Source organism: Canis lupus, chromosome 12 (assembly GCF_048164855.1).
Source record: "Canis lupus baileyi chromosome 12, mCanLup2.hap1, whole genome shotgun sequence".
Classification (NCBI taxonomy): Eukaryota; Metazoa; Chordata; class Mammalia; order Carnivora; family Canidae; genus Canis; species Canis lupus.
This window is the reverse complement of record NC_132849.1, coordinates 7,749,421-7,770,804: the sequence shown is the minus strand read 5'-3', so window position 1 is coordinate 7,770,804 and position 21,384 is coordinate 7,749,421. Positions and strand designations below refer to the sequence as shown.

The 21,384-nt window shown below is 40.6% G+C and overlaps 1 protein-coding gene across 27 annotated transcripts in view; it reads left to right on the top strand.

Annotated features, from left to right (window-relative positions):
* The window catches only part of PDE4DIP (phosphodiesterase 4D interacting protein), a 223,239-nt gene that overhangs the window by 77,892 nt on the left and 123,963 nt on the right, over window positions 1–21,384 (top strand). For 21 of the 27 annotated variants that reach the window (XR_012004105.1, XR_012004104.1, XM_072769527.1 and 18 more), the window contains exon 4: window positions 5,354–5,464. Coding sequence is in view for 25 of the 27 variants with exons in the window: in XM_072769527.1 (XP_072625628.1) it covers window positions 5,354–5,464 (111 nt within the window). In the remaining 2 variants the exon portion in view is untranslated. The other 6 variants (XM_072769542.1, XM_072769547.1, XM_072769540.1 and 3 more) reach the window with 5 other exon arrangements.

Sequence of the window (21,384 nt, the reverse complement as noted above, 5' to 3'; positions counted from 1 at the left end):
ACTAAGCCACTCAGGAGCCCCTATTCATCAATTCTTTTGTTCAACAAATATTTATTGAGCACTTACTGTATACCAGGCTGTTCTTGATACTAGTGATATAGCTGTGAACAAAACAGGAAAAATCTTGCCTTTCTTATGGGGTTCACATGCTAGTGGGCAGAGACAGACAAGAAACAAAATTAACAAGGAAATATAATATTTTAAACAATGAAAGTGTATAGAATTAAAAAAAATAACAATGAAGGGAGTGCTGGGGTGAGGTCTAGGGTGAGTTACACTTTTAAATAGGGTGGTCACTTCCTTGTGGCAGTGGTATTTGACCAAAGACCTAAAGAATGTGAGGAAGAGAATGAGCAGATATCTAGAGAGAGAGAGCATACCATACAGAAGGATCAGCAAGCCCCAAAACCCTAAGGAAGGAAGATGCTTGCTGTTTTTGAGAAGGAACAAAGTGAACCATGTGGCTGGAGCAAAGTGTATAGGGGGAGAGTAGTAGGAAAAAGGGAAAAGACAGGGCATGGAGCCAGGCTCCAGATTCTGTAGGGCCTTGGGCCTTATAGGCTAATGAAACCTATCATTTCACTCTAAATTTGATGAAAAAACAGTGGGGGTTTACAGCAGAGGTGTAATCTGATGTGTTTTAAAGGGTCACTGTGGCTGCTGTGCTAAGAATACACACTATAGGGGAGCAAGGGTGGGAGCAGGGAGACCAGTTACAGGGGCTATTCAAATAATTTAATGGCATGATCAATCACAGTGTCTTGGGCCACAGTAGTAGAGGTGACAATGCTGTCGTAGTAGATGGATTCTCTCTATATAGAAAGTAGAAATAAGATTTACAGACAGATGAGATGATGTGTATGAGAAAGAAGAGTCAAGAATAGCTCAAAAGGTTTTGGCCCAAACAACTGCAAATATTGAGTTGTTACCAATTGAAATGGGATCCACCAGGGAAGGAATATGTGTGCTGAGAAAGATCAGTAGTTCTGTTTCAGATGCCACAAGTATAACAGGTTTATATTCAAGTGGACATTTCTACTAGGTAGTTAGATACAGATTGGCGTTCAGGAGAGAGGCCTAGATGGGCAAATAAACTTAGAAATTTTCTACATTGACCATGCTAGCAAATACAGTCTCTTTGGAGTTATTAAAACAAACCTTTCCATATTATTGGAAAATTGTGAGAATAATATAAGCAAGCTAGCCCCTATCTAACATATCAGCAAAAAATAAAAAATATATGGAGCACTTACCTCTTCATTAATTCAACAAATATTTAGGGAGTGCTTCCTAAACTATGCAGTGAGAGTGCCAACATACCAAATATGCCTTGTCAGCCCTGAAAATACTCTAGTGTAGTTGAGGTGATTTTAAGCAGGCTGTGACTCCACAAGGGGATGAATGCCACTGGAGAGGGCTTCTTGGCTGTTGTGGGAACTGAAGGAATAGAGAAAGACGTATGAATTATTGACCCTTTCCTTGGGCAGCTCACAGATATAAACACGCGAAAAGTTAAATAGCTCTAAAAGGTGAAAATAATCCCTCAAGATGACAGACAAGCAATGTCATGAGGCACCATATGAACACTTGCCAAGTGTTGATATTTGCCTTAGGAGTTCAGAGGAGGGAGACATCTTTCTGGGCTGGGGTACAGAGAAGGTTTTGTTTGGTTGGGATTGGAACTAGGATTTGAAAAAAAGAGGCGGTGTTTCTCGAGGGGATGTGATAGCACTTTCCTTTATTCTAAGAGTGATGAGATGCCTGTGAAGGGTTTTAAGTAAGGGAGATGTCAGGATAAGATTTGAATTTTGAAAACATTACTCTGGCTATAATATGGAGAACAGATGGCTGGAGTAAAGTCTGGCAGACAGGACAGACTGTTGCAAAAGTCTTTGCTATGAGAATGGAGCATTCAAGTTGAGCTACCTAGCAAAGAGTGGGATATGTTGGGCTAGATCTTGGGGGAGAGGACTCAGGTGAAGGTTTGGGGTTGGGGGTTGTTTGGGAGGCTGTAGTGATAACCCTAAAAGTGGTTAACATCCCTGAAGGAGAAAGTATGGAGAAAAAAAAACATCAGAAGGGGAAGAAATAACTGTTGTTTAAGCACTCACTTTAGGGAACTGGCAAAAAAAAAAAAAAAAAAAAAAACCAACAAAACAAACACACACACACACACACACACACACACACACACAGAAAAAAGTCCAGAGAGATAGAAAAGCAAGGTATCACTGGGCATAAGATGAAACAGGCATTTATGTGCAGAATGTTGGGTAAGAATCCCTGCATTCATCTGCAATTTTACTTTCCATGAACTTTATTAAACTATCTTATGTGACAAAGGAATCTAAGTAGACATCGAAATCATGATTAAACTGGCAGCCTGGTTCCCCTTGTGCAAAATGGTAGTAGATAGATAAGTAGATAATAAGTAGGTTATTTCCTCTAGGAGCTTAGATCAGAAAAGGGCCTTGAAAATCACCTACTTTCCAACCACTTCATTTTATAAATGAGGACACTTAGGCCTCTGGAGAAGTGCATTTCCAAGGTCATACAGCCATTTAGTAACAGAGCTCAGACCAGAAAAGGATCTTCTGAGTTTTTATTTAGACTTTGATCTTTCTCAATATCTCTAAGCCTAAATAACACTCTTGTTCTAAGAGCCCAGATTTAATGAAAAGAGCGAAATGAATTTTAAATTTTTTTTAGAAACGAGGAATATTTTGTCTTAAGTTACAGTCAATGGGAAGAAATGTGTTGCCCACTTCCAATCCAAATCTATTTGGGAGAATGCTCAGTTCTAATTATGCCCTCCTGAGTCTACGTTATTCACTGAAACTATTTTTTATCTTTCAAAGGGCAGTGCAAGTGCAATTCTTACTGAGGTTTGTTCTCATCGTTCCAGTAAGAATTAATCATTCTTTCTTCTGGATTCCCATAGATGCAGTGTTTTTCAAACTTCAGTATGAAACCTATTAGTGGGTCATGAAATCAACTCAGCAGGTCACTCCTAGGAAGAAAAATAGAATAGAAAAACACCAAGAATACATCACACAAAGTGATGGTAACATTACTCTGTGAAACTTTTAACTTCAGTTACGTGTGTATGTGTGTGTGTGTGTGTGTGTGCATCCTGGATTGCAGTATAAAATGTAAAAAGTTGAATAATACAAGCTTGGAGGATTCTAGTGTCAAACATATCCCTACACCTATCTAGCCACCCAGCTCTTTGAGAGTTGTGACTATCTTCATCTTTTGTATCTGTCATGCCCAACATACTACCTGGTGGATACTCAGGAGATACTGATTAGAATTATTATGAAGAATTAAGATAGGGTATCCCTGGGTGGCTCAGTGGTTTGGCTCCTGCCTTTGGCCCAGGGCATGATCCTGGAGTCCCAGGATCAAATCCCACATCAGGCTCCCTGCATGAAGCCTGCTTCTCCCTCTGCCTGTGTCTCTGCCTCTCTCTCTCTCTCTCTCTCTCTCTCTTTCTCTCTGTGTGTGTGTGTGTGTGTGTGTTTCTTTCATGAGTAAATAAATAAAAATCTTAAAAAGAAGATAGAATTAGAAGAATGAAGAGCAGTCAGGTTAGGGAAGAAGTGAGAACTTGATTTAAGTATAAAGGTTTTAGGGGTGCCTGGGTGACTCAGTGGTTGAGCATCTGCCTTTGGCTCAGGTTGTGATCCCAGGGTCCTGAGATCGAGGCCCACATCAGGCTTCTGCTTCTCTCTCTGTCTCTCATGAATAAATAAATAAAATCTTAAAAAAAAAAAAAAACTACAAAGGTTTCAGTTTCCTTTAGTTTAGATGTTAATATTATTTTTTTCAACCTGGTATTACTGGAACTAAGAACCCATGTTTCATATCTGTGCTGTGGGATGGTCTCCCAGTCACCTTCAATGTCCTGTGTGATGTGGTATAAATAATACTTCCTGCTAATGTTGCAGCTGTCATTCAAGGATCTTAAATTGCTTTATGAGCAGGATCTGGTGATGAGTGCCTGGCTTCACTTGGCAGGTGCCAGAGCTAAGAACCAGTGACTCGCTGAAATCTCTGGGCTCCAGACTGACGCCTCCCTCCCCCCTTCTCCCTCCCCTCAGCCTTCTCTTTCCCTCATCCCTTAGAGGAAGGAGCCTTTGACCCTGCCTCTTTGTGAGCTTGTCCTACCAGTAAACAGTTTGCAAGGATTCAGAAACTAGATTTACCCTTTCTTTGGAGGTGGCTCTGGTGTCTATGGGGGTGGGAGGTATATGGTAGTAAAGGCTGTGTATTTAACTGCTTCAGGACTTGAAAAGTCCAGGGAGGAAAATTGGGAAGGAACCAATCAGAGGTGAGTTCTAGATCATCAAAGGAAATTGGAGAACCCTCCTGTTAATAGGTCGTCAAGATTTGCACCTGACAGAAGGGGTATTTGATGTGTGGTCCTCATTTTGTGTGCATATGCTCTTACCTGTAGCAACCTGTTTATTGCTTTTGGCCACACTCCTTTGGTTTTTGTTTGTTTGCCTACTTTTTTAAATTTTATTTTATTTTAAAGATTTTATTTATTTGTTCATGAGAGACACACAGAGAGAGGCAGAAACACAGGCAGAGGGAGAAGCAGTCTCCATGCAGGGAGCGTGACGTGGGATTCGATCCCGGGTCTCCAGGACCCACGCCCTGGGCTGAAGGCCGGGCTAAACCACTGACCGGGCAGCTCGCCTATTTTTTTTTTTTTTTTTAAGTAAACTCTATCCCCATTGTGGGGCTGAAACTCAGGATCCTGAGATCAAGAGTCAAATCCTCTACCGGCTGAGCCAGCTAGGTGTTCCTGCCCGTCCTTTGGGTTTTATCGTGCACATCAGCCACCTGAAACTGAAGTGCTCACCCACACACAGCCCTGCATTTGCTTTTGCGCAAGGCCACTATCACCTTGAAGTACTCCCATTCCCCATTTCCTGGAAGCTTCCAGGGGGCCGTTCTTCTCTTTTCCAAGAAACTGTTAACTGTCTACAGTTGGGCCTGAGAGGCTTGGGGAGGGTGACAGCCGAGTCCTGGCTTGGAGTCGGGTTACACCACTTGTGCCTGAGTTCACGCAGCATGTTCCTCTGTCAGGGATTCCGCAAATATCTCCCGGAGGTAAAAAAGGAAAGTGCGCTGCGCTCCAGCACCCAGAGCAGCGAGCCCGGTCCCAGGTCCCCGAGAAAGCCCCAGCCACCGGGATCATGTCGCCATAGCCTCAGCAGCGTCCCAGCGGCTCACTTGATGCCGCGCTGCAGCCGCACTATGTTCCTAGGGTGAGGGGGCGACTGGGCATGCTGCTCCCCATGGGCTGCCCATCATGTCTAATGGATATCGCACTCTGTCCCAGCATCTCAATGACCTGAAGAAGGAGAACTTCAGCCTCAAGCTGCGCATCTATTTCCTGGAGGAACGCATGCAGCAGAAGTATGAGGCCAGCCGGGAGGACATCTACAAGCGGGTGAGTGCAGGGGCCAGAGGCTGGTGGCCCACCCACTGGTCTCCAGGCCCTTCCACCCTGCCCTCCGGAGGTGCTGACTAGGGAGGGTGGCGGCTTCCACGCCAGGTGACCATGGACAAGCCCATCTCACCTCTCCTGTGTCTGACTTGTACCTTCCTCGTGTATAAAGACGGGGGGGGGGGGGGGGGGGGCTGGATTCAGTCCCAGGCTCTCAAACTCTGCTCTGGAACTGCTCAGAACGATCATGTTTAGGGACCGGTTTAAAATGTAGATTCCCTGCCTTTACCCCCAGGGATTCTGATTTAGTACTGCAAGGCACGGGGAGCTGGAAATTTTGCATTTTCTTAAAGTTTATTTTTTAGTAATGGGGCTGGATCTCAGGACTCCAGGAGGCACAGGTTCTTATGACTACTCCCGCCAGGCACCTCCTGGAAATTTGCATTTTTAAAAGCCCCAGAGGGGAGTGTGAAGCAGGTAATTTCCAGAGCATAGGTTTCAGCTAGAGAAGGGCCCCCTCTAGCTCTGTTTCAGTGGAGGCAGAGAAGGAACAGATGGAGCAAAGGGCAGGGACTGAGCATGGTTCTGTTCCCTGAGAAATTCGTGTTTGGTTTTGAAGATGATTTTATGCAGACAGTGTTTAAAGACCCAATCTTAGGCATTTTCAGGCTTTTAGAACTAGTTCACCTAAGAATGAAGAAAAGGGTGCTGATGGCAAGAGGGGTGGGGGGCGGGTAGCGCTTCTCTGAAAGAGAGAGCTGTCTTGGTTGATGGGTGAGTGATTGGGGTGGGGAAGGAAGACGGAAGGGTTTGGCTGAGGAAAGGGCGAGATGAGACAGCACCTTGGTAAGAGGACACAAAACTTTAGGATGAAGCTTCTTTCCTAACCGGTTACCACAGCATTCGTTTCCTCAGCCTTCTTAGTGTCTGGGCAAACTCTAAAGTGGCCCAAGTGAACTGGAGCTAGTAGCCTCTGATTTTTTTTTTTTTCAGAGCTTCTAAATCTCCAGCTGTTTACACCAGAAGACTATACAAATATTATCATTGTCTATGTGCCCTGTCCTGTCGAGAAGGTTGGGAAGCTTTTGTAGGCTGCTAGATAATAGGTTGGATCAGAGGAATAACTGGTGTCTTTGAAACCCATTTATTTGGTAAATTCAATTAATGTGGACAGCTAAATCTGGGAGGTTTAGCCCTGTTTTCTGTCTTTCCTGGATTGCCATGTTTTAACCTGAATCTTCCTGAAATTGGTCCAGACTCACTTATCTCTTCTGTGGCTATAGAGTGAGCAGGCCTGAATGGAATTGCTGGGGGTCAAGGTCAAGGATGAGAATTGGTAATGCAGAGAGATTGAGGGTGGGATGAATGGCAGTCTTTGCCTCAGGGTAGGAATAGTGAATAGATTTGTTCATTGTGCAGAGGGAGGAACATTTTTCATTAACTGTCTCCAAAACAGGGCAGAAGGAAGGGGCAGTGTCTTAGATAATTTAAAGGAAAGGGGTTTTTTTTCCTTGCTTAAATCAGCTGCTTAAATCTTTTGGTCTCACCTTCTGCTCTGCACTGACTAACAAGAGTCCTCAGGAACATTTTGGGTGGGGTGTGGGAGGGTACAGTTACTCTCCTAGAGGAGTGTGGTTAAGAAGATTCTAGAGGGGTGGGGTGGAGTGTAGTCACAGGACATTGTCACATGCAGAGGTGCTAACCCTTTTATTAGCTCAGTATTGCCACTAAGCCCTATCTCTTCCTCGTACCAAGTAGTCAGGCACCTACTGATATCATATGATTTAAGGGATCTCAAAATACTGTGTCCCCTCCTTTCCCTTTTTTACCATCATACACTCATCTCATCTAGCTGTTATTCGGGAAGCGCTGAAGTTTTAAGTTAAAATGTTCTTCATATTTGGGAAGCAAAACACATAAAGCCATCATCAATCATTAATATCATAGTTGAAATTAGTTTATCACACTATATATATTTATAGAAACAAGGGCAGTTCTATTTTGATGGAAGGCTTCACCCCAGCTGGAGCCCTGGATAACCGGGGGACCTAGGCAAGTTAACATTTCTGAGTCTGTGACAGCCCCTGTAGAACTGGCACTAAGAATACTGCACAACTCCATAGGCACTGAAGATTATTTGTCGAGAGTATGAATAAATAGAAGCCATAAAAATTAAACAAGAAAACATAGCACCTTGTGAACTTCATAGCTTCATAAGTATATGAAGGGGAAGTAGTTATATACATTTACTGGTAGTAACGGTTATTATGAGTTTTAAAATGAGAAAGAGAAAAAAAAAATAAATAAATAAAATAAATAAATAAAATGAGAAAGAGGTTTGGCTCTTTTATCCTCACCCTCAGATATTCCCATGAATATGCCTTACATTCCTTCTTGTTGGTCACACTGAGATTCCACAAAGTTAGGACAATGAATTAGAAGCAATCAATGTGGGTAAAGAGACATGCAGGATGACATACAGTGCATCACACAGTAAGTCAGGTGGTTCAGATATGAATTTAGAGCCCTATTTTGTGACCAAACTTAGCTTGATATTTCTTTAGCAGTGGAAGGACACTTCTTTAAATATAGTAAAAACAGGGATCCCTGGGTGGCGCAGCGGTTTGGCGCCTGCCTTTGGCCCAGGGCGCGATCCTGGAGACCCAGGATCGAATCCCACATCGGGCTCCTGGTGCATGGAGCCTGCTTCTCCCTCTGCCTGTGTCTCTGCCTCTCTCTCTTTCTCTCTGTGTGACTATCATAAATAAATAAAAATTAAAAATAAATAAATAAATATAGTAAAAACATTAAACCATACCCAGCTGAGTCAGAATCCACACTAACTTGGGTGCTGGATGCATGGTTCTTTAAATAAACCTAATGTTCGTGAAACATATGTAATGTAAGTCTCCTGTGAATAGTAATTATTTTATCATTTTACATATTTTTGGTACAGCAGACTTGTTGAGATATTTTACTAAAAAGTGAAATATTACTGTCATAATGAGAGACAATCAAGCATTTCACCATGACAACTGTAGGCAAGGGAAATATGAGAAACTTCAGGAGAAAAAGACTTGTGGGAGCTTCAATCTTCCTGTCTCCATGTGGCAAATCCTCAGTTAGGTAGTTAAGTGAGGGAGAGACTAAAATAGATATAATCCTTAATTGTAATGGCAGCTACAAGGATGTTTAATTATATGAGAAGTTGTAAAAGAGAATTATGTGCAAAACTAGAGAAATCACCTTCAAAGCAAGTAAATTTAGCACAGGAGTTAAGGGTTTCTCTTTGAGCTCTTCAGAGAAGTCAGAAATAATCTTAAAACTCGTACTACTTATGGATTAATAAAATAGTATTAAATTATTCATAAAAATCAGTTCTGTGAGATGGAGGCTCTTCTGTTGAGTGTTATCCTTTAAACTTCAATTTCTGTAAGCAATTTTATTTTATTTTTCTTCTGTAAGCAATTTTTTTAAATTTTTTTTTTTATATAGGATAGTCACAGAGAGAGAGAGAGAGAGAGAGAGAGAGAGAGACATAGGCAGAGGGAGAGGGAGAAGCAGACTCCATGCACCGAGAGCCCGATGTGGGATTCGATCCCGGGTCTGCCAGGATCGCGCCCTGGGCCGAAGGCAGGCGCTAAACCGCTGCACCACCCAGGGATCCCTCTGTAAGCAATTTTAAAAGAAACCACATGGGAAGAGGCTGCTTACCTTCAGCACAAATAAAATAGGGAATATTTAGGTACCACTGCCCCCTCTTGGTAGCAAATATTAATTGTAGGTTCAGCTTTTGTGGGAAGCCAGTTTTGAGGGTCTAAAGCAGGGAAAGGAGAAACCACTGCAGGGCTTATAGCTCCTGATTCTGGAGCAGTTAGGTGAGAAAATGCTGTAAGTGGTCCACAGCTGAATATGGCCCACTCTTGGGGAGACTGGCTTGTGAGCATTTCTGGACTGCAGCTGTTCTGGTGAATAATTGGGTGGCAACTTGGCTGACTTCCTGGTTGTTGTTGATTATCTAATCCTGCATCTTCTCATGATAGCTGAGTGTGCTGCCACTAGAAATATGCCCAACCCTGGAATTTATGAAATCCACTGCTGTGTGGTAAACATCCAGTCCCCATACAGCACACAAAACCATCAGCTGTGTTTTGCCCCATGATGACTACTTACATGTTAAACTTCTGTGAATTTATTATTACCCAAGGCTTTTTTTTAAAGATGTTTTTATTTTATTTTATTTATTTTATTTTAGAGAGAGCAAGTAGGTAGAAGTGCAGAGAGAGAGAATCTTTAAGCAGACTCCCCTGCTGACTGGGGAGTCCAATGTGGGGCTTGATCTCATGATTCATGAGATCACGACCTGAGCTGAAACCAACAGTTGGATACTTAACCAACTGAGCCATGCAGGCGCCTCCCTAAGTTTTGTTTTAAAAAAAAAAACTTAAGGTTTCCTTTTAAGAATGGAAATTTAGAATCTGACAGGGCCAGATCCAATAACAAAACCATCACTAAAAACTGAATGCTGTCATCCTGGACCAGGTAGAGTCAATGTTTAGATATGACATTATTGATATTAGAAGGTTAAAGTGGTTTTGGCCTTTAGACAGGAGTTGAAAGTTGTATTTCATTGTGTGTTGCCCTTACACTGCCTGACTTCCTTGAACCATGCTTTCTTACCTTTGAGATTGGATGGTATTTCTCCTGAGCAAACTTTGAAGCTTATACATAGCATAATTCTGTAACAGGTTTTTAAAATCATGATAAATGGCCTATTAACTTTGCTTGCCTCCTAAATTTTCATCATTTCTACTATTCTGTGATCACTGGGCATAGTAGTTAAGAGATGAACTCAGTAGACCTGAGACAGAATCTTGGTTCTATCACTTGCTACCTGCATTAATTTGGGAAAATACTATAATTTCTCTGAGCTGAAGTGGGCATTATAATAGTACCTATCTTATAGGATCTGAGGGAGGATTAAATGAGCCAATTAATCGAAATCAGTACAATGCCAATCATATAGTAAGCCCTGAAGAAATATTTGCCATTATTGTGACAAGTTGAAAGATGACAACATTATCCAGATAAGTCCAATTATTGGATAAGTCCAATCAATTTTTATGTTAAGTCAGTTTTTCTCCTCAGCAGTGGATTTGGAACCATTTGTCCCAATTCTCCTTTTTAGTTTGACCATAAATAAATAACATAATATAATCGAAGTGTCCCTATTGCAGCAAGTCTACTGTCATCCTCAAATACAAATGTTCCTTCAAAGAGAATAAATAAGAAAGGCTAGGTTTGTTAAATTTGTTTTTTAAAATAAAATATTTTATTTAATAATAGTACAAAGTCCTTTACTTTCACAAAAATTGACTATGATTGGTTGTAATTCAAAAATGTTTATCATCTTGATTTAATACTTTGTAATATATCTTGATCTGGTTCTTAATTCATTTTTTTAAAGATTTATTTATTGATTTTAGAGAGAGAGTGGGGGTAGGGGTGGGGGCAGAGGGAGAGGGAGAATCTCAACCAGACTCCACATTGAGCGCAGAGCCTAATGTGGGTAGGCCTCAATCTCATGACCCTGAGATCACAACCCAAGCCAAAACCAAGAGTTGGACGCTTAACTGACTGCACCACCCAGGACCCACTTATTTTTCTATTTTTTAAGAACTTTTTAAAAAATTGAGATATAGTTGACATATAACAGTATATTCATTTCAGATGTACAACATAATGATTTGATATATGCATATATTGCAACAATGATCACCACAATAAGTCTAGTTAACATCTATTACCACACATGGTTGCTAAAATATTTTTTTCTTGTGATGAGAGATTTTAAGATCTATTCTCTTTGTTAAATTTCTTTTTGGTTTACTGACTGATTTTCTTTAGTCCCAGCCTGAGTTTTTTCGGTTTTGGGCAATGTGATGAGTAACAGTCTACATGCAGCCTTACTGTGCTAAGCAGCCAAAAGTTCAGTGAAGTCCCAAGAAACTCCTTTGGGCTATACAATTTAGGAACTTTGAACCAATCTATTACAGCAAGACTAATATCTTTGAGGGATATCAAAATGTAGGTACACAACTTTTGGACTCAATCAGAAGACCTGAATTCTGAATCTATATAGTCCTTGCTACATGTCCTTGGCCATGCCCATAACTTCTTTGAGCCTTTGTTTCCTAAAATAGAGGCCTGAATTCCTGCCCTGCCCTCCTCCCCATATGCAAATATGTTTTAATGTGTTAGATGTTAAGTCAGTCTAACTACCATCCTGCACACCTGGAGACATATACTAGAACATGGATGCACCTTCTCAGGTTATTGCCTAAAGTGATCATGCAGTTGCTATTGTGCAGCGAATGGATTTCTTCCTATATTTAACAGAGTGGGCTCCTGTTTTCTTTTTATAGTTTAGTAAACCTTTAAAACCTTGTTTAGTTAGCTGCTAAGGCTTTTATCTCCCTCTATGTTTTATTTACATCAAGTCTAGGAAATGTGTATAATAGGGAAGGGAGAAATAGAAGTAAAGATAAGAGAAATCAGGATGACTTTGTTCAAACTACTCTTTATTTCATTATTTTTTGCTTTAAAGATTTTATTTATTTGAAAGTGAGAAAGAGAGAGAGCGAGAGCCAGCATGAGCAGAGAGAGAGGGAGAAGCAGATTCCCTGCTGAACAGGGACTTGATCTCAGGACCCTGGCATCATGACCCGAGCTTAAGGCACATACTTAACTAACTGAGCCACACAGGAACCTGGCCAAACTATTTTTAAATAGTTTTCTGGAGGGATGCCTGCGCGGCTCAGTGGTTGAGCATCTGCCTTTGGTTCAGGTTGTAATCCCAGGGTCCTGGGATCGAGTCCCGCATAGGGCTCATCTCAGGGAACCTGCTTCTCCCTCTGCCTATGTCTCTGCCTCTCTCTGTGTATCTCTCATGAATAAATAAATAAAATCTTTAAATAAACAAATAGTTCTCTGGAAGCCTGGTGTGAATATAGCCCATGTGTGCCCATGTCTATACACATTGTATGTATGATTCCTCATTCTCTGCATTCTGAGGTCCATGACGGCACTCTTATCTATTTCCTCTTCTTTTTGAGAGTAGAAGTAGGTAGAAAGTACAGAGACTTCATCATCAAATAGTTGTAACTGGCATTTGTGTTCTTAGTTTAAAAAATGTTTAATCTTCACAGCTATTAGGGTAACTGCTATAAAAACAAAACAAAGAAATAAACTGGAAATTGGCCAGGGTGTGGAAAACTGTAACACTGTGTATACCCAAGAAGCTCCTCTGGAAAATAGCATGATGATTCCTAAAAAAATGAAACAGAATTGTTATATGATCCAGCAAGTACACTTCTAGGTATAGACCTGAAAGAAGAGAAAGCAGGGACTCAACCAGATATTTTTTTCACCCATGTTCGTAGCAACGTTATTCACAATAGCCAAAGGGTAGCAGCAGCTTGAAATGTCCATTGACAGATGGACAGACAAAATGTGGTACACACATGCAATGGAATATTGTTCAGCCCAAAAAAGGAAGGAAATTCTGACACGTTACAACACGGATGAACTTTGAGGACATTATGCTAAGTAAAGTAAACCAGTTACAAAAGAACAGCTATTATATGGTTCCACTTACATGAGGTGCCTAGAGTAGTTCAATTCATAGAGACAAAGAGTAGAAAGTGATTGCCAGGGGCTGGGGGGAGGGTGTGGAAAGGGAGTTCTTGATTAATGGGTACAGTCAGTTGGGGAAGAAGTTCTGGAGATGGATAGTTGCACCATATGAATGTATTTAATGCCACTGGGTTGTATGCTTAAAAATGGTTAAAATGGTAAATTTTATATTGTTATATTTTACTACAATAAAAAAATTTTAAGCAACTTTCCCATAGCTGTTATAGTTACTTTAAAATATCATGGAAGCTTTGACCAAAAACAACTTGTTTTTTGGTTTTGCTTAATACAACTTTTCTCATTTTTAAATTTTATTTATTTATTTATTTATTTGAGAGGAAGAGAGCACGCATACTTGAGAGAGGGGAGGGAGAGGAAGAGGGAAAGAATCCCAAGAGGACTCTGTGCTGAGAGCAGAGTCCCATGTGGGGCTTGATCTCAAGACCCGGAGATCACGTGAGCTGAAACCAAGAGTCTGATGCCCAACCAACTGAGCCATCCAGATGCCCCGAATTTTCTCTCTCTCTCTCTCTTTAAAAAAAAATTTTTTTTAAAGATTTTATTTATTTATTTATTTATTTATTTATTTATTTATTTATTTACGAGAATATACAGAGAGAGAAAGAGGCAGAGACACAGGCAGAGGGAGAAGCAGGCTCCATGCAGGGAGCCTGACCTGGGACTCCATCCGGGTCTCCGGGATCAGGCCCCGGACTGAAGGCGGCGCTAAACCGCTGAGCCACCTGGGCTGCCCAACTTTTCTCATTTTTAAGAGCTTTTAATTAGAAGTCATAATACTTCTGGCCTGTTGGGAAAGAGAACATTTTTTCTTTGAATATTTAAGACTTTTTCTTCCAATCACTAGAAAATAAATCTGAAACTAAATTCTGGAGTCTAATTTAATTCTATTCCATTTCTAACTATCTTAACTATGTCTACAAAATTTATATTTCTGCATAAACTTAGAAAGTTACTTCCTCTTCCTATTGGTTATGTACATCTAAGTTTACACACTGATAGAAATAGCGTGATACAATTGAAAGAATAAACATTCTAAATTCCTATCTCAAATGTTTCCCTTGTTTGCATTATCACCTTGGCCATTCTTTTTTTTTTTTTTTTTTAATTTTTATTTATTTATGAAAGTCACAGAGAGAGAGAGAGAGAGAGGCAGAGACACAGGCAGAGGGAGAAGCAGGCTCCATGCACCGGGAGCCCGACGTGGGATTTGATCCCGGGTCTCCAGGATCGCGCCCTGGGCCAAAGGCAGGCGCTAAACCGCTGCGCCACCCAGGGTTCCCCCAACCTTGGCCATTCTTTTACTTATGTTTACACACATGCATTCATTCATTCATTCAAGCATCTATTGACTATCTACTATATGCCAGCAATTGTGCCAGTGAAAGATATCAAATAAATAAAAACAGCATAATAAAGGCTACCATAGGGGTACCTGGGTGGCTCTACTGGTTCAGTGTCTGCCTTTGGCTCAGGTCATGATCTCAGGGTCCTGGGATTGAGCCCACGTTAGGCCCCCAGCTCAGCAGGTAGTCTGTTTCTCCCTCACCCTCTGCCCTTCCCTCCTGCTCTTGTGCTCTCTCTTAAATAAATAAATAAATATAAATAAATAAATAAATAAATAAATAAATAAATAAATAAATAAAACAAACCTTTAAAAATAAAGTGTACCATAGAGGCATGTAAGATTGCTATAAGTCCTAAGAATGACAAAATCCACCAGGAAAGACTTCTAAGTGTATGAAGTTTGAATTGAATCTTAAAAAGACACAGCAATGAGAAAAGCATTTTAGAAAGAAGGAACATCATATACAAGGGCACAAAGTCATGAAAAAGCATTTTGTGTTTGGAATATTCCAAGTCATTCTGTAGGGCTAGAACGTGGTATTAAGGGCTTGTGGCAGGATTAAGATGAGATTGTAAAGTTAAATCATGGAGAGTTTTGTATTTATCCATTTCCTCATTTTTTTAAAAGATTTTATTTATTTATTTATTTATTTATTTATTTATTTGATAGAGAGTGAACAAGTGCATAAGTAAGGGGAGAAGGAGAGGGACAAGTAGACTCCCTGCTGAGCAGGGAGCCTAATGCAGGGCTAGATACCAGGACCTTGACATCATGACCTGAGCCAAAGGCAGATGCTTAACCTATTGAGCCACCAGGAGCCCCTCCATTTGCTCATTAATCAACATTAATTGGGTGCCTACTATATTCTGAGTACTATGCTGGAACTTGAGGCTTCAAAGATGAGTAAAGGTCAAGTGATAAATAAGAGTGTGGTAAAAAGCGGTAAGAGAGATGTATACAAAGTATAAGGAATTGAAATGAAGTATCTCTAACCCAACTGAATAGAATACATAGATGGAAGGAAAATCTACAAAGGATTCTTTGAGGAAATGACGCCTAAGCTTTGTCTTCAAAGAAGAGTGATCATTAGTCAGTGGATGGTGAGCTGGAAAGAAAGGGTTTTTGCCAGAAGCAAATACCAAAGGCAAGAAATCACATAGTATGCATGGAGAATTATAAGTGGTTTTGTGTTGCTAAATTTAAGTGCTAGACACAGAATGAGGCTGAAGAGTATGTGGGACATAATTCTTTGTGTTGTTTTAAGACTAAGTTCTGAGGATGGTAAGGAGCCATTGATGGGCTTAAACATCAGGGAACGCAGTAGATCCTTCTGGTGGTTGAGGAAGATGGACTCAAGGAAGATAAGGCAGTAAGTCAGCAGGACAGACCAAATAAGAGATGTTGAGGGCCATGGGGAATAGGAATAGAGGGGAGGGAACTGATCTGTGAAATATGTGGGATGTAAAATATCTGTAGGACCTGGTGACGGGATGGGAAAATTGAGAAAGATATTAAGAAGATTGTCAGGTTCCTGACTAAAACAAGTCACTTTTTCTGGGCATCTGGTTATTTCTGTATAAAATGAGTGGGCTGAACTGGGATGGTCACTGACATCCCTCTCAGCACTGAATTTCATGGTGCTGAGCAGTCTCTTCGGGTACTCTCACCAACATAGATCTCCCAGTCTCTCAGCTCCTCTGATGCCTTTTCAGTAAAGGAGGTGCCAGCAGAGCTGAGATGGCTTTAACACTGCCAGCCAATGTCAGGGAAATCTAGTGCTGTTACCAGGTAGCTGGAGTTATAATTAGCCCAGTTGCTAGGGAAAAACTGAGATTCTGTAAGCATGGACTGCCAGAAACAGCTTTTCCCTACTTGATGAATTTGCTTGTTTGTGGGAACAAAGTGGATATGGATGAAGTGTTTTGAATGTGCTTTTGGAGAATTCCATTTTTGCCTAGAGTATATAGGATATGTTAAAAGCAAAAAAATAGGTTTGAGCTGGGGCTCATTGACATCTTGTCTGTGGTAAGAAGAGTGGGCACAAATATATCGGGATGGCTGGAAAGAGGCTTATTTTCACCTGAATGGAGATAAACAAGAACACAGAATCACAGTTTGGAGTTAGGGAAGATCTTAGAGATAATTTATATAACCTCTTTTCTTTCTTTTTTGAATTATCAGTTTATTAGAGAACCAAAAAATCCACTTATACTTTATAAAAATGATTTTTTCAATAAAAGCAAAATTAATAAATAGCCAATATACAGTATAATAGAGAAAGCTTATTAACATATAACATGCTAGAGAGCAGTTTTTCTTTATTTCTGTTTTTATTCCTTCCCCTAAGGCCCCCCAGGGCAGTTATTCAATTGCTACTATGGATGAGATACTGTAAGAAATTACAGAAAAATTGGAGAATTATAAGCATAAACTATTAACAAAACATTTTGTTGACAAGAATAATTTTTAATAGTAAAAATCATTCTATATTTAGAAACTAAAAGTAATTTGATTAATAAAAAAATTTTGGATACTGTGATTTGTCTCCCCAGATTGATTTATCTGTAAAATCAATGTAATTCCAATAATAATTTTTTAAATCAAGCATAATTAACATACAGTGTTATATTACTTTCAGGTGTAAAATGTAATGATTGATCTATGCATTTCTCAGTGTTTATCAAGATAAGTATACTCTTAATTTCCTTTATATATTTCACCCATCCCTCCACCCATCTCCTCTCTGGCAACCACATTTGTCCTCTGTATTTAAGAGTTGTTTAAAAAAAATTTAGTTTTTTCGGTCTTTTTTTCTTCGTTTGTTTCTTAAATTCCACATATAAGTGAAGTCATATGGTATTTGTTGTTCTCTGATTGATTTATTTCATGTAGCATTATCTTTTAGATCTATCCATTTGTTGCAAATGGCGAGATTTCATTCTTTTTTATGGCTGAGTAATATTCCAGTGTGTGTGTGTGTGTGTGTGTGTGTGTGTGTGTGTACACACTGCTTTTTATCTATTCATTTATAGATGGACACTTAGGCTGCTTCCATATTTTGGCTATTGTAAATAATGCTGCAATAAATAAACAGCATTTTTATTCCCTAAAATAAGTTTTATTTTTTAAATTATTTTATTTTATTTATTTTATTTCGGGCAGCCCTGGTGGCACAGCGGTTTAGCGCCACCTGCAGCCCAGGGCGTGATCCTGGAGACCTTGGATCAAGTCCCACGTTGGGCTCCCTGCATGGAGCCTGTGTCTCCCTCTGCCTGTGTCTCTGCCTCTCTCTCTCTCTGCATCTCTATGAATAAATAAATAAAAAATCTTAAAAAAAATAAATCTTATTTATTTATTTCCAAAATTTATTTTTGAGATATGGAAATTGAGGCTCAGAATAGTAAAGTCACTTGCCTATGGTCACAGAAGAAACTACTAATGAAGTTCAGACTAGAATCCAGGAAGCCTTGCTACCTGTCCGGGCATTTGCAGTGACTTCCTTGGTTTTCAACATAATTCAAGGGATTTATATACTTGTCAAAAATTTAGACTTTCTTCCTCTTTGCACTACTGGGCTAAAACAGACTGTTACACAGCAGAAACTGGAGCAATTCACAAACAAGTGATTCTGTACTCTGTGTGTACGGCCAAAAGAAAATATTTATTCCCTCAGCCTATATAACTCTTCCCCAGGAGTTTCATTTGTGTTTCCAAAGGCCATTATGAACTTTTTTGTTTTGTTTTGTTTTGTTTTGTTTGCTCTGCTTCCTCCTTTTGGCCTTTGCTCATGTAAGCAAGTTCAACTTCACAGAGAAATGGGGCTCTGTTATACATGGAGAAGGTGCACGGTGGAGGCTGATGCAGACTGGAAAGGAGCCCGCCCTATCATGTTAAATAGCAGCTAATCCACCCACACACTAAAAGGCAGTGCTCCCACACTTGGTACATGCCGTTCCGTGGAAAGCCAGTAATAGTCAGGTGGCTTTTTGCCAAGTAGCTTTAGACCAGACTTTGAGCTACACAGGGCAGTTACCATCTCTGTTATTTGGAAACTTGGCTTGGAGAGGTTGGGACAAATGAAAGACACTGGCTGCCTTGTAATGCCAGCTTTTCATCTCCCAACCTCATACAAGGCCCTGCTGCCATGAAGGGCAGGAAGCCATCTCTACACACACAGTGCTTTAGAAAGCCTGCATGGAGGCTTGATGGGGAAGCCCTCCTCTAAGCCCCTGGGTAAGTGGAAGGGCCAAAAATAAGTGAATCCTTCTAGGGCACTTTTTTGATGGGTTTCAGAGCTTCTCTGAAGCTACCCCTCTCAGGGTTATACCAGCAGGCCTCCCTATCCAGATTCTCTCTAGTCTAGTGAGTAAATACTAAATATAAACACAAACCTCGTCCTGCCCATCTACTACAACTCAGTTGAGGACAAGGTGTGTTGCTGTCACTCCACCCCAGAGTCAGGAACTTCTGTGTCCAGAGCTGGACCCTAGGGTCTTCCTATACAGAAATCAAATGAGGATAGTGGACCTCAGGAGCTCAGAAGTGCAGATCTCTTAAAGGTGGGGAGCAGTCTCCATTCTAAGTCTTCTTTCTCGCCCATCCCTTCCAGGCTGTGGGATTGTAGAGAAGCCCAGCTTGCTGCCTTTACAGCCCCAGACAACCCAGGCAGAGTCAGGATAGCAGTAACTGGGGTGAGAGCAGAGGGGTTCCTTCAGCTACAGAAAGGTTGATTTTGCGGGGGCCATATAGGGGAGCTAGTCTGAATCGCTACAGTTAGAGGGCGGTAATATTGATTGAACTGGAACTCCACCTGAGGCTTTCTACCCTCACTTGGCCCTCAACTACTGACTTCCTACTTTCTCTCTCTCCTCTTTTCAAAATCTGTTTCCCCTTCTTCTTCAAGGTATCAGAGTATGTCACCAATGCCTAAGGGTCTTAATAGAAGATGGAGAAATCGAAGTGGTCATGAGAAAAACAACCTGTGGACTCCTCCACTATTTCTAGGTTACTTATCTCCAGGAGAGTTTCTCTTCCCAGGTTTTGTCCCGCCTCTGGTGTCAATGTTTCCCCCAAATTTAGGCTCTTTCTGTCCTTCTTTGTCCCCTATCCTCTATCCCCTTCCCTTAAACTCATACATACACATGGAAAATAAATGCTAAGTGCTTCCCATTTAAACCCAAGGGAGGAAGAAGATGTCCATTTAGTGTTTACCACATGCCAGGCACCATTCTCTGCATTTTACACATATTTTAATCTCAACCATATTATAGCTCTAGGAAGTTGGTGTCTTGTCCCCATTTTTCACAGAACCAGATTAGCCTCTGGGAGTATACCTGGTATCCCAGCAGCTACATGGCCTGATTCTTCAGTTAATAAGCAAAGCATTGGCACATTCTTCAGAATTTAAAGTTAGTCACTCTTTCAAATGCAAATGATGCCTTTTAGTGAATAACTCTACATTGTATTAAGGACTGACCAAAGAGAAAAGGAGCTGTAGTAAAATGATATCTATTTTCATAGTGGCTTTCACCAAGATTGTGGCAGGAAGAGGTAGCATTGTCTCACTGGTATATCTACACTAAAAGGTGGCATTGACCTCATTTTTGTTTGTGAAACAGGTGCAAATTGCTATGTGGAATGTAATAGAAACCAGGCTGTCCTTATCCCTGTACACTGTCCTGTCAGACTTGTGCTGACTCTGATATGGGACTCCGGGAGTTCAGAGGAAATTACGAAAATGAGCCTTATAAGAAAAAGACAATGGAATTGGAATTTTTAATTTGGGGAAGAACAGACTCAGAGATAAGCTAACAGTAGATTTGAGATGTGTCAGTATGTGACATTATGGTGATTAGTTGTGCTCTGTTTCTTCTGACAATTAGAATAGGTTGATCCTAGTTGAAACCTAAGCATTTAGGGCTCATTCATTTAAAGCTATTTATTGAACACATGCACTATGTTCCAGATGCTATTGGAGGTGATTGGAATATGTATCAATGAGCAGAACAGACTATCATTCCTACCCTCATGGAATTTGTATTCTGGCATGAGAAGCCAGACAATGAACAGTAAATATTATAAATAAATAAAATATGTACAATATTAGAAAGTAATAAGCTCTCTTGGGGGAAGAAAATAAAAAGGTAGAACAGGGTAAAGGGGTCAAAAAGTGTGAGAGCAGAGAGCAGATTACAGTATTAAAAAGTGGTGGTGGGGAGTGTCTTGGTGGCTCAGTCAATTAAGCGTCTGGCTTTGGCTCAGGTCATGATCCCGAGGTCCTGGAATCAAAGGCCAAGTCTGGCTCCCTGCTCAGTGGGAAGTCTGCTTCTCCCTCTCTCACCCCCCACTAGCGCTCTCCCTCTCTCAAAAAAAAAAAAAAAAAAAAAAAAAGTAGTCAAAGGAAGCCATTTTTAGAAAGTGATTTTAAAAACAATACAAAAAACACATACATTTTTATCATCTCATCGTTTTATGTGTGTCAGCAGTAAAGGCAGGACTTCACTGAGTTCTGTGCTCAGTTTTACTAGGCTACAACCAAGATATTGGCAAGGCCAAGTTCTCATCTAAAGGCTTGACTAGGGAAGAATCAGCTTTCTGAAGTCATTTGGGTTCTTAGCAGAATTCATTTCCTTGTGGTGATAGGACTAAGGGTCCTGGATTCTTGCTGGGTGTTAGCTAGAGCCAGCTCACAGTTCCTTGAAGCCACCTCTATTCCTTGCCATGTGGCCACTTCTTTCATCAAGTCAACAGGCTCTAGAGCAAGTCTGCTAGCAAAACGGAGTCTTAAAACTTAACATTGTCATAGGAGTGACATTCTGTCACCTTTGACATGTTTTATTGGTTAGAAGCAAATAACACATCT